The following is a 12,836-nucleotide window of genomic DNA, read 5'->3' as shown; positions in this document are numbered from 1 at the left end:
GTTATCGAGGATGTGGATCCCGTCCTGGTGGTGGACCAGTGGAGCAGCTCTTTACCCTCGCAGGGCTGCTGGAGGGGTCGTGGGAGTTTGTCCATCAAGTCTACATGTGCTCTGCGGACTTGGAGAAGGCTTATGGCCGCGTTCCTCAGGGAGTCTTTTGGGGGGTACCGTGAGAATTGGAGGTACCGGGGTCGTTGACACGAGCCATCCAGTCCCAGTATGACCAAAGTGACAGCTGTGTCCGAATACTCAGGGAAAAGTCAAACACATTCTCAGTGGGTGTTGGCCTCTGCCAAGGTTGTCCCTTTTCTCTGATTCTGTTTGTGATCTTCATGGACAGGATCTCGAGGTGCAGCTGGGGGGAGGAAGGGGTCCAGTTTGGGGACCTCAGAATTGAGTCTCTGCTTTTTGCAGATGATGTGGTTCTGTTGGCTTCATCACACCGTGACCTCCAGCATGACCTGGGGCAGTTTGAGTGTGACGCAGTCAGGATGAGAGTCAGTACCTCCAAATCTGAGGTCATGGTTCTCTGCTGGAAAATGGTGGATTGTTTCCCCCGGGGTTGAGAGAGTTACTGCCTCAAGAGAAGGAGGTCAAGTATCACTGGGTCTTGTTCACAGTGAGGGTAGAATGGAGCGTGAGATGGATCGGCAGTTTGGTGCGGCGTCTGCAGTGATGATGGCACTGGGCCAGACTGTCGTGGTTCAGAGGGAGCTGAGCCAGTAGGGTGAAGCTTTCGATTTCCTGGTCCATCTGCGTCCCAACCCTCACCTATGGTCATGAGCTCTGGGTAGTGACTGAAAGAATGAGGTCACAGATACAAGCGTCTGAAATGAGTTTCCTCTGTAGGGTGTCTGGGCTCAGCCTTAGAGATAGGGGGAGGAGTCAGACATCTGGAGGGAGCTCGGAGTAGAGCCGCTGCTCCTTCATGTTGAGGTGGTTCAACATCTGATCTGGATCCTCCTGGTCCAGCTGTTAGGAGGCCCCGGGGCAGACCCAGAACACACTGGAGGCCCTCAGGGTCCTCCAGGAGGAGCTGGAGAGTGTTGCTGAGGAGAGGGATGTCTGGAGGACTTCACTCAGCCTGCTGCCGCTGAGACCCGCCTCAGATAAGAGGATGAAAATGGATGAATTTATTTGAGTTTAAATTTTGATACTTTATGAATCTTGAATATACTGATAATCCTAATTATTACAAAATAAGTCCAAATGCAACGAGCAGAGTTGTAATATCTTTATTTTCTGTTTGTAAAAAATTAAACATTTGACATTCTGTGTTTCGGAGGAGTTACAGAGCAGTGGCTGTTTTCATGAGAGAGAACAGAGGACACTTCCTGTTACAGTTCAGTCTGTTTCTTACAGTAAATTAAACAACGTTAAATACATTAAGACAGTTCCCGAACTTCTGCCAGCTGCAGCTTAGCACAATGAAATCTGTACGTTTACAACAAGTCAAGAATTATTCTCTTTTTTAGTCAGCAGAGCAGCATGAAGCGTTTCTGTGTCAACTGCAGAACACGAGCATCCTGGATTTGTGAATCCAACAGCTCAGACCAAAGATTCACAACGAGATGAAACTGTTTTAGGACGTGTCAGAGAAAAGTATCAACAGTCTGAACTGGACTGGTGGACGGTCCATCAACCACCGACTTTCACCCAGGAGGCCAATGTTCACTTCCTGTTAGATTGTAAAGCCAAACCCTGTTCTTTTTTCCTAAACCCAACCACATGTGTGTGTCAGCTAAACGTAACCACATGCGCGTGTTGGCTAAACGTAACCACGTGTGTGTCGGCTAAACGTAACCACGTGTGTGTGTCGGCTAAACGTAACCGCGTGTGTGTGTCGGCTAAACGTAACCACGTGTGTGTGTCGGCTAAACGTAACCACGTGTGTGTGTCGGCTAAATGTAACCACGTGTGTGTGTCGGCTAAACGTAACCACGTGTGTGTGTCGGCTAAACGTAACCACGTGTGTGTGTTGGCTAAACGTAACCACGTGTGTGTGTCGGCTAAATGTAACCACGTGTGTGTGTTGGCTAAACGTAACCACGTGTGTGTGTCGGCTAAACGTAACCACGTGTGTGTGTTGGCTAAACGTAACCACGTGTGTGTGTCGGCTAAATGTAACCACGTGTGTGTGTTGGCTAAACGTAACCACGTGTGTGTGTTGGCTAAACGTAACCACGTGTGTGTGTCGGCTAAATGTAACCACGTGTGTGTGTTGGCTAAACGTAACCACGTGTGTGTTGGCTAAACGTAACCACGTGTGTGTTGGCTAAACGTAACCACGTGTGTCGGCTAAACGTAACCACGTGTGTGTGTTGGCTAAACGTAACCACGTGTGTGTTGGCTAAACGTAACCACGTGTGTGTGTTGGCTAAACGTAACCTCGTGTGTGTGTCGGCTAAATGTAACCACGTGTGTGTGTTGGCTAAACGTAACCACGTGTGTGTGTTGGCTAAACGTAACCACGTGTGTGTGTTGGCTAAACGTAACCACGTGTGTGTGTCGGCTAAATGTAACCACGTGTGTGTGTTGGCTAAACGTAACCACGTGTGTGTTGGCTAAACGTAACCACGTGTGTCGGCTAAACGTAACCACGTGTGTGTTGGCTAAACGTAACCACGTGTGTCGGCTAAATGTAACCACGTGTGTGTGTTGGCTAAATGTAACCACGTGTGTGTGTTGGCTAAACGTAACCACGTGTGTGTGTTGGCTAAACGTAACCACGTGTGTGTTGGCTAAACGTAACCACGTGTGTCGGCTAAATGTAACCACGTGTGTGTGTTGGCTAAATGTAACCACGTGTGTGTGTTGGCTAAATGTAACCACGTGTGTTGGCTAAACGTAACCACGTGTGTGTGTCGGCTAAATGTAACCACAGTTTCCTGTTTCAGCTCCTCTGGTCATGAATGTTTTTCAAATGTCATATGTGGACGATGACCAAATGTGGACATGTGACGAGGTCCAAGGACGGCGTAGACGTACAGAGATACACCATCTCATCGTGGTCACTTACAGTTTCCTGTCTGAACTCGTCTCGTCACGACTCTTTGGTCTGAACTTGACGTTAACATTCACTGAACTTGATGTTAACAGTCACATGACCTGTGACTATGGAGCAGACGGCGAGGGAACAGGAGAAGAAACAGCGGAACAGTCCTTTAAGAACACTGAGAACAGGAGGGTGATGATGATGAAGATGATGAAGACAGCTGCAGAAACTAAAGCAGGTTAAACAACATGAACAGACTGTGTGTGAGGTCAGAGGTCACACCTGATGTCGGCCCTGCAGTCCGCCGCGTCCCTCCTAACCTCGGTCCGGCTGAAGGAGAACTGGGCCTGTCCTTTCTGTGGCGTGGACGGGTCCTCCGGCAGGAACTCCACGATGTGCGGGTTGTCCTCGTTGCGTCGGACGCAGCCTTTGCTGATGACGTGCATGATGCAGGAGAGCACGTCGCTGGTGCTGCAGCTGAACCGCCCGGCGCCCGGAGAGCGTGATGATTCCTGTTTCTGACACGAGTCCAGAACCTGGAGAAGACGAAAGCAGACAGAGACGTGATTGGACAGTGTCCCTCTTTACTGTCCTGAGTGGACTCATGGACATTAGAGACGATGAGAGGTCACGCTGTATGACATCATCACTGAGCGGTGAAGAGGAGGGGGAGGAAGATGTGTCTCAGTGTGTCTCTGTGTCTTAAAGGGACAATGTCTCTGTGGCGTCCTCTGACCTTGAAGACGAGGTTGTCGATGTGCATCTCCTTCTCCTGCTTCATGATGTGGACGATCAGACAGTAGATGTAGTTCCTCTTCCTCTCCAGCGTGCCCGCCGCATCCTCGTCCACGTTCAGGTACGTCTGTCTGGGCAGCAGCTGGAGGGACATGGGGATGCCATCCTGACTGCGGGACACCACCTGCTGGTTCAGCTGTAACACACCTGGGAGCAGACAGAGGGGAGAGTCAGAGAGGAGGAGGAGGCGGAGGAGGATGAAGGTTAGCGGCGTGCTGGCCATGTGACTGACCCTGGCTGGGCTCCTCCGGCCGGCTGCAAGTCAGCAGTCCGTCGTCGCTGATGAGCGGCAGCAGAGCGTGCAGCACGAAGGCGGCTGACAGGCCCGTCGCCTGCAGCAGAGCGTCCACTGGAACCTCCTGCAGAAAGACACCAAGGTCAGTGAAGGCAGCACGCCATCAGTCTGTGTCATGTATGATGTCATACGTACGGACCTGCTGCGTGTTGAAGTGCAGCAGGATGAACATCTGCAGCGTCGACACGTGAAGCGTCCAACAGCCGAGCTGCAGCTCAGCGTGACCGAGCCACGTCCACTGCAGCCGCCGCGGCTTCGAGTGACTCAGACCGTACATGGACTGACCTGAGGGACACAGGGACAGACAGGAGGACGTTAGAGACACAGACAGGAGGACGTTAGAGACACAGACAGGAGGACGTTAGACACAGACAGGTGGACATTAGAGACACAGACAGGTGGACATTAGAGACACAGACAGGTGGACGTTAGAGACACAGACAGGAGGACGTTAGAGACACAGACAGGTGGACGTTAGAGACACAGACAGGAGGACGTTAGAGACACAGACAGGTGGACGTTAGACAACAGACAGGTGGACGTTAGACAACAGACAGGTGGACGTTAGAGACACAGACAGGAGGACGTTAGAGACACAGACAGGTGGACGTTAGACAACAGACAGGTGGACGTTAGAGACACAGACAGGTGGACATTAGAGACACAGACAGGAGGACGTTAGACAACAGACAGGAGGACGTTAGAGACACAGACAGGAGGACGTTAGAGACACAGACAGGAGGACGTTAGAGACACAGACAGGTGGACGTTAGAGACACAGACAGGTGGACGTTAGACAACAGACAGGTAGACGTTAGAGACACAGACAGGTGGACGTTAGAGACACAGACAGGTGGACGTTAGACAACAGACAGGTGGACGTTAGAGACACAGACAGGAGGACGTTAGAGACACAGACAGGTGGACGTTAGAGACACAGACAGGTGGACGTTAGAGACACAGACAGGAGGACGTTAGAGACACAGACAGGTGGACGTTAGACAACAGACAGGTGGACGTTAGAGACACAGACAGGTGGACATTAGAGACACAGACAGGAGGACGTTAGACAACAGACAGGAGGACGTTAGAGACACAGACAGGTGGACGTTAGAGACACAGACAGGAGGACGTTAGAGACACAGACAGGTGGACGTTAGAGACACAGACAGGTGGACGTTAGACAACAGACAGGTAGACGTTAGAGACACAGACAGGTGGACGTTAGAGACACAGACAGGTGGACGTTAGACAACAGACAGGTGGACGTTAGAGACACAGACAGGAGGACGTTAGACAACAGACAGGTGGACGTTAGAGACACAGACAGGAGGACGTTAGAGACACAGACAGGAGGACGTTAGACAACAGACAGGAGGACGTTAGAGACACAGACAGGTGGACGTTAGAGACACAGACAGGTGGACGTTAGACAACAGACAGGTGGACGTTAGAGACACAGACAGGAGGACGTTAGACAACAGACAGGTGGACGTTAGAGACACAGACAGGAGGACGTTAGAGACACAGACAGGTGGACGTTAGACAACAGACAGGTGGACGTTAGAGACACAGACAGGTGGACGTTAGACAACAGACAGGAGGACGTTAGAGACACAGACAGGAGGACGTTAGAGACACAGACAGGTGGACGTTAGAGACACAGACAGGAGGACGTTAGAGATACAGACAGGTGGACGTTAGAGACACAGACAGGAGGACGTTAGAGACACAGACAGGTAGACGTTAGACACAGACAGGAGGACGTTAGAGACACAGACAGGAGGACGTTAGAGACACAAACAGGTGGACGTTAGAGACACAGACAGGTAGACGTTAGACAACAGACAGGTAGACGTTAGAGACACAGACAGGTAGACGTTAGAGACACAGACAGGAGGACGTTAGAGACACAGACAGGAGGACGTTAGACAACAGACAGGAGAACGTTAGAGACACAGACAGGTGGACGTTAGAGACACAGACAGGAGGACGTTAGAGACACAGACAGGTGGACGTTAGAGACACAGACAGGTGGACGTTAGACAACAGACAGGTAGACGTTAGAGACACAGACAGGAGGACGTTAGACAACAGACAGGAGGACGTTAGAGACACAGACAGGAGGACGTTAGAGACACAGACAGGAGGACGTTAGAGACACAGACAGGTGGACGTTAGACAACAGACAGGTAGACGTTAGAGACACAGACAGGTGGACGTTAGAGACACAGACAGGTGGACGTTAGACAACAGACAGGTGGACGTTAGAGACACAGACAGGAGGACGTTAGACAACAGACAGGTGGACGTTAGAGACACAGACAGGTGGACGTTAGAGACACAGACAGGAGGACGTTAGACAACAGACAGGAGAACGTTAGACAACAGACAGGAGGACGTTAGAGACACAGACAGGTGGACGTTAGAGACACAGACAGGAGGACGTTAGACAACAGACAGGAGAACGTTAGAGACACAGACAGGTGGACGTTAGAGACACAGACAGGAGGACGTTAGAGACACAGACAGGTGGACGTTAGAGACACAGACAGGTGGACGTTAGACAACAGACAGGTAGACGTTAGAGACACAGACAGGTGGACGTTAGAGACACAGACAGGAGGACGTTAGACAACAGACAGGAGGACGTTAGAGACACAGACAGGAGGACGTTAGAGACACAGACAGGTGGACGTTAGACAACAGACAGGTAGACGTTAGAGACACAGACAGGTGGACGTTAGAGACACAGACAGGTGGACGTTAGACAACAGACAGGTGGACGTTAGAGACACAGACAGGAGGACGTTAGACAACAGACAGGTGGACGTTAGAGACACAGACAGGTGGACGTTAGAGACACAGACAGGTGGACGTTAGAGACACAGACAGGAGGACGTTAGACAACAGACAGGAGAACGTTAGAGACACAGACAGGTGGACGTTAGAGACACAGACAGGAGGACGTTAGAGACACAGACAGGTGGACATTAGAGACACAGACAGGTGGACGTTAGACAACAGACAGGTAGACGTTAGAGACACAGACAGGTGGACGTTAGAGACACAGACAGGTGGACGTTAGACAACAGACAGGTGGACGTTAGAGACACAGACAGGAGGACGTTAGACAACAGACGGGTGGACGTTAGAGACACAGACAGGTGGACGTTAGAGACACAGACAGGAGGACGTTAGACAACAGACAGGAGGACGTTAGAGACACAGACAGGTGGACGTTAGAGACACAGACAGGTGGACATTAGAGACACAGACAGGAGGACGTTAGAGACACAGACAGGTGGACGTTAGAGACACAGACAGGAGGACGTTAGAGACACAGACAGGTGGACGTTAGAGACACAGACAGGTGGACATTAGAGACACAGACAGGTGGACGTTAGACACAGACAGGTGGACATTAGAGACACAGACAGGAGGACGTTAGAGACACAGACAGGTGGACGTTAGACAACAGAAACCACTCTGCAGTTTATCAGTTTTTTAAAATAACTCATCAGCACAGTACTGACTGTGGGTGTAGAACTGGGTGAACTGGTACTGACTGTGGGTGTAGAACTGGGTGAACTGGTTCAGGTAGGAGCAGAGTTCAGATGGAAAATGTTTTGTGGGTTCGTCCAGGAAGCAGAGTGAGGACACGGGCCAGCAGCGTGGAGACAGAACCAGAACCTGAACCTCCGCCTCCTCCTCTGACTCCACCCATTCCTCCTCCATCATCTACGGCAACAACAACAGGACAAACGGATCAAACTCAGACCTGTGAACCAGACTTTCAGCAGGATTTAAATTCAAACTGATTTTATTCTCAGATGAACTCGGCGAGGTGTCGTGGGTTTTTCAGACCTGGTCGTGCTCTTGCAGGCATCGGTCCAGCTGCTGCAGGCGGTACAGGTGGAACTCTTGCTGCAGCTCGGCGGACTCACTCAGGTTCTTCAACATCTGCTGAGGGAAGCGACTCGGGAAGCAGCTGCCGATCTGATCGATGACAGCGCTCTCCAACCACACGTTACCCTGAGCCAGCAGCCGGTCGCCCAGGTAGTACCTGCAGAGACAGAGAGGCAGTGGTGAGCTGGGTCCACGCCGCCTGTCATCAGTCTGCTGTGTCGGTGTCGTGGCGTTCAGACCTGTAAAAGTGTTCGAAGGTGTTGGCAAGCTCCAGGCCTGATAGGAAGAGCATCGGCTCCAGAAACTGCTGCAGCCGCTCCAGAGTCTCCACGCTGCTGGACGCCGCTCCGCTCGTCTGGATCATCTGGTCGATGTACTGAGCGAAGCGCTCACTCACCTGCACGACACACATCACAGCATACAGGACAGAGTATTTTCATTTCTGATTTATTTTCTCAGTGAATCGTTTCGTCTTTAAATGACTTTGACGGTGACGACTAAAAAAGTTCTCAGTTATCGAGCTCTAAAAATGTTACCAAACGATGTACCGATGTGTTTCAGCAAATATTGAAGTATTAAAGGGTCTCAGGGAAATATCTGTGGTGTCACATGCTCAGTGTAAATGGTCACATGACCAGAGCTGTTTACTTCCTGGTTGCACCATGAGAAGAGCTCGGCTGCGTCAAAGCTTCAAACAGAAGGTCAGTGAAGTTTGTAACATGAAGACAGAGGTCTCTGGGACACGTCATCTCTCAGGTGTCTGCTGTTGAATCAGCTTTGTTCAGTGACGTCACAGAGTTAGTGAACATGCTGAAGATGAATCTAAATGTACTTCCACACACACATAGTTCTTATTCTGCTAAACCTTCTGCTCCTCTGTTTCAGTTTCACTCTGAGTGAAGTTTTCATATGTGTGATCTTGGTGAGACGAGACGTACAACCTCACAGTCGTCCCTCAAAATCAAACAGATGCTTTCCTCAGTGATGGTGACGGGTCAGATAGAGACTCTGAGGGAAAGACGGCCCGTTGATTTCATGTGCTGAACTTATACAAACACATCATGACAGAAACAACTTTATCAGAGATGACGACCTCCCCCTCCAACCTGTTCTCATTCTGTCTTCAAATACCGCCGCTTTGTCAAGGATTTCTGACGCCAAAAGACACCTTTCGTAGCAGAATGATTCACGGACAGGCACAGAGTTTTAACTGCTTAAATAAATGAGCTGAGATATTTGTTTGATGACTGAATGAGATTATATTCATTTGGTCAATAAATGGTCCAACACATTATCCCCCCATAAAACACTAAGGGTCATCAGTGACAGACGATTTGGAGAGTTGTATGTATGTTTAGGCTTAAACAGGTTAAACATCCAAAAACTAAACATATTCAGTTTATGATCACATGAGACAAATTAAAGGTGTAAATCTTCACATCTGAGAGGAGGGAAGCAGGAAGTCTGAGGAAGTTAAGCTTAATATGAACCATAATCAAACCAGCTGAAGATTAGTTGTTTATATTCAGGATGAGCTCACTGAGTTTAGGTCGTCTTAACTCTTCAGGGCGTTAATAAACCAGGTTTAAACTTTTAAAGGTCTAAATGTATCTGAGCCTGGTGTCAGTCTGAGTTAAACCAGAGTTAATCCTGACTTACGTGCATGGTCTTGAGGATGGAGAGCTGCAGCAGGGCAGCAGAGAAGCCGTGTCGGAGGGCGAGGACAAAGGCGGTCTGCTGTCCGAACAGCTCCTCCATGGCGTTCTTCAGCCGCAGGTACAGAGTCCGGTAACGCTCCACAAAGTCCGGCAGACTGCAGCTTGACTCCAAAAACTTCTTCACCTGAGGGGGGCGGAGTCAAGTTCAAGTCTGAGGAGCAGAAATGTCTGACCCAACAGAGCAACTGTAAGGCTGTTAGAAATCACCTGTCGCTGTACCACTCCCTGCCAACAGAGGGCGATGCCTGCAATGCTGCTGCTGCTCTTCACTTTAGGCTTGGCTGAGGAGGAGGATGACGACGAAGAGGCGGCAGCGGTGTCTTTGTTTTTACCCTCCTTCCCGTCTGAAAGACAAAGGTTAAAAGGTTTACCTCCTGCAGGACGCCAGCGGTCGTTGAGTGAAATCATAAAAATGAAATGATAAACTGCAGCCAGAAACGTAAAGAGAAAGCAGAGCCTCTGTTCTGTCCTTCTTTTCCATCTGAAAAGAAACCACGTCAGTGTCTCTACTCAACATGGGAACAGGAAGTCAGCCGTCAAAATAAGAGCAGTCCAAACTGAAAGAAAAAGATGGAGTGTAAACGCATCCTGATGACGTCAGCTTTAATGTTTGAGTTCAGACAAGGACAAGGAAGAGTCGGCCGGCGCCCCCTGCTGGACCGCCTCATCATCATCAGGTTTAGTGTCATGCACACACGCTATTCACACCATCCTGCTGACACTAACACTCACTACAGCACAGAGTGTGGATTAATGCGCTGCTGAAAATAGTCCCAAAACAAACAGTCACAATTTCCTGTTTGTTAGAATAAAAACTGTGACAGGTCAAACTAACACAGCTGGAGTTCATGTCTGTTAAAAAATATTCTCTTAATTATGTAATTAATTCATTTAACGCTTTGAACTCTGCGATACAAACGGTCATCCAGTGCCTGCGTTGGTATTTCTGCTTATTGTGATGTCACTTCCTGAAGTTTCTTCAAACACTTCACCTCCCTGACGTCAGTACAACCTGAGCTGACAGGTTCTGGAAGTCATTAAACCAGAATCACTCATAAAAATCATAGTTTTTGAGATAAGATCAATTTAATGAGCAGAAAAAAGGCACTGTGATGGATTCATCACTCATTTCTCTGGCGCCATCACACGTAACGTTGCACAATGACATCATTACGAGCGTACAGCCTGATGGCGTGAAGACAGTAGCTTTAGCCTTCAGCTACAAAAAGAATCAAGGTTAGGTAGCATAACAAGTAAGGTAACAGGTAAGGTAACGTAACAGGTAAGGTAACGTAACAGGTTAGGTGGCGTAACAGGTAAGGTAACGTAACAGGTAAGGTGGCGTAACAGGTTAGGTGGCGTAACAGGTAAGGTAACGTAACAGGTAAGGTAACGTAACAGGTTAGGTGGCGTAACAGGTTAGGTGGCGTAACAGGTAAGGTGGCGTAACAGGTTAGGTGGCGTAACAGGTAAGGTGGCGTAACAGGTTAGGTGGCGTAACAGGTAAGGTGGCGTAACAGGTTAGGTGGCGTAACAGGTAAGGTAACGTAACAGGTAAGGTAACGTAACAGGTAAGGTGGCGTAACAGGTTAGGTAACGTAACAGGTAAGGTGGCGTAACAGGTAAGGTAACGTAACAGGTAAGGTAACGTAACAGGTTAGGTGGCGTAACAGGTTAGGTGGCATAACAGGTAAGGTAACGTAACAGGTAAGGTAACGTAACAGGTAAGGTGGCGTAACAGGTTAGGTGGCGTAACAGGTAAGGTGGCGTAACAGGTAAGGTGGCGTAACGGGTTAGGTGGCGTAACAGGTAAGGTGGCGTAACAGGTAAGGTAACGTAACGGGTTAGGTGGCGTAACAGGTAAGGTGGCGTAACAGGTTAGGTGGCGTAACAGGTAAGGTGGCGTAACAGGTAAGGTGGCGTAACGGGTTAGGTGGCGTAACAGGTAAGGTGGCGTAACAGGTAAGGTAACGTAACAGGTTAGGTGGCGTAACAGGTAAGGTAACGTAACAGGTAAGGTGGCGTAACAGGTTAGGTGGCGTAACAGGTAAGGTAACGTAACGGGTTAGGTGGCGTAACAGGTAAGGTGGCGTAACAGGTAAGGTAACGTAACAGGTTAGGTGGCGTAACAGGTAAGGTGGCGTAACAGGTTAGGTGGCGTAACAGGTTAGGTAACGTAACAGGTTAGGTAACGTAACACAAGGTCATGCCACAGAAAACAGAATCCTGAGCTTTCTGCTGTAAAAAGAATCAATGTTCTTTCTTTTACTGTTCTTATTCTAGCTCTCTTTAAACAGACTGATTCAAACAACGACCTCCTGCTGCCGTCACGGGGAAATTCCTGCGTAATTCCAGCAAAATATTTTCTTTGCACTGCACATAATGTAGCGTAATGACGTCATTATGAGTGTACAACGTTATGACGGGGAAGACAGAAGCCTAGAGGCTAAAGCACACTGGCAGCAAACGGCACATGTCAACAACTACGCCCTGATTATTTTCAACGTACAACGCCTCACCTGCGGCAGCTAGACGCACATCAGCACTCCTGGACTCGCTGCCCCACGACACTTCACGCCACTGTCCTGTTATCAGCCTCGCCGCCCCCTGAATTAAACACATTCCTCCCACTCGCTCTCTGCTCGTACAGACCAGCTCTTCTTCTCTTTTCAACATGTTTGTATAAAGAGAACTCTGTAGCTGTTGCTGTGTCTTGTGTGTGACGAGGAGAGACTCCAGAAATATCCCGAGCTAAACGACCCACGGTCCCGTCGTTATAAAGACAACAGCCACAAAGATACTTCCTGAGTCACAGCTCTGGAGATCAGCTCTTCAGGTGAGGAATCAACTTTAACTGGCAGCTGTACACACATGATCTGACGCTGATGCAGAGGAGGAGGAGGAACACATCTGTCAGTGACAATGACTGTATGGTCGTCTCTTGATGAGCTGCAGCGCGACGTGTCTGGTGTGTACGAGGGGCGGCACTTGACGTGTCATATGACACATTACACTGGCGTGTTGTCAGCGTTAGCTTTCTGCTGCTAGAAGAAGGAATGCTCTGACTCTTATGAATTTTATTTCAGATGAATTTTAAACAGATCCATGCCAACATGGAGTTCCT

The 12,836-nt window shown here is 49.4% G+C and overlaps 1 protein-coding gene across 6 annotated transcripts in view; it reads right to left on the bottom strand.

The window, feature by feature from the left end:
* Window positions 1–12,836, bottom strand: part of cul9 (cullin 9) — a 57,135-nt gene that overhangs the window by 14,545 nt on the left and 29,754 nt on the right. For 3 of the 6 annotated variants that reach the window (XM_078160968.1, XM_078160972.1, XM_078160973.1), the window contains 9 exons: window positions 9,920–10,056; window positions 9,654–9,836; window positions 8,234–8,391; window positions 7,953–8,151; window positions 7,655–7,826; window positions 4,225–4,370; window positions 4,023–4,149; window positions 3,732–3,937; window positions 3,278–3,531 (listed from right to left, as the gene is read on the bottom strand). In XM_078160968.1, coding sequence (XP_078017094.1) covers window positions 3,278–3,531; window positions 3,732–3,937; window positions 4,023–4,149; window positions 4,225–4,370; window positions 7,655–7,826; window positions 7,953–8,151; window positions 8,234–8,391; window positions 9,654–9,836; window positions 9,920–10,056 — 1,582 coding nt within the window. Of the gene's footprint in view, window positions 1–3,277; window positions 3,532–3,731; window positions 3,938–4,022; window positions 4,150–4,224; window positions 4,371–7,621; window positions 7,827–7,952; window positions 8,152–8,233; window positions 8,392–9,653; window positions 9,837–9,919; window positions 10,057–12,836 lie in introns of all 6 variants that reach the window. The other 3 variants (XM_078160969.1, XM_078160970.1, XM_078160971.1) reach the window with 1 other exon arrangement.

This window comes from Epinephelus lanceolatus, chromosome 17, assembly GCF_041903045.1.
Source record: "Epinephelus lanceolatus isolate andai-2023 chromosome 17, ASM4190304v1, whole genome shotgun sequence".
NCBI classification, from domain to species: Eukaryota; Metazoa; Chordata; class Actinopteri; order Perciformes; family Serranidae; genus Epinephelus; species Epinephelus lanceolatus.
This window is presented reverse-complemented; position numbering and strand designations above follow the sequence as displayed.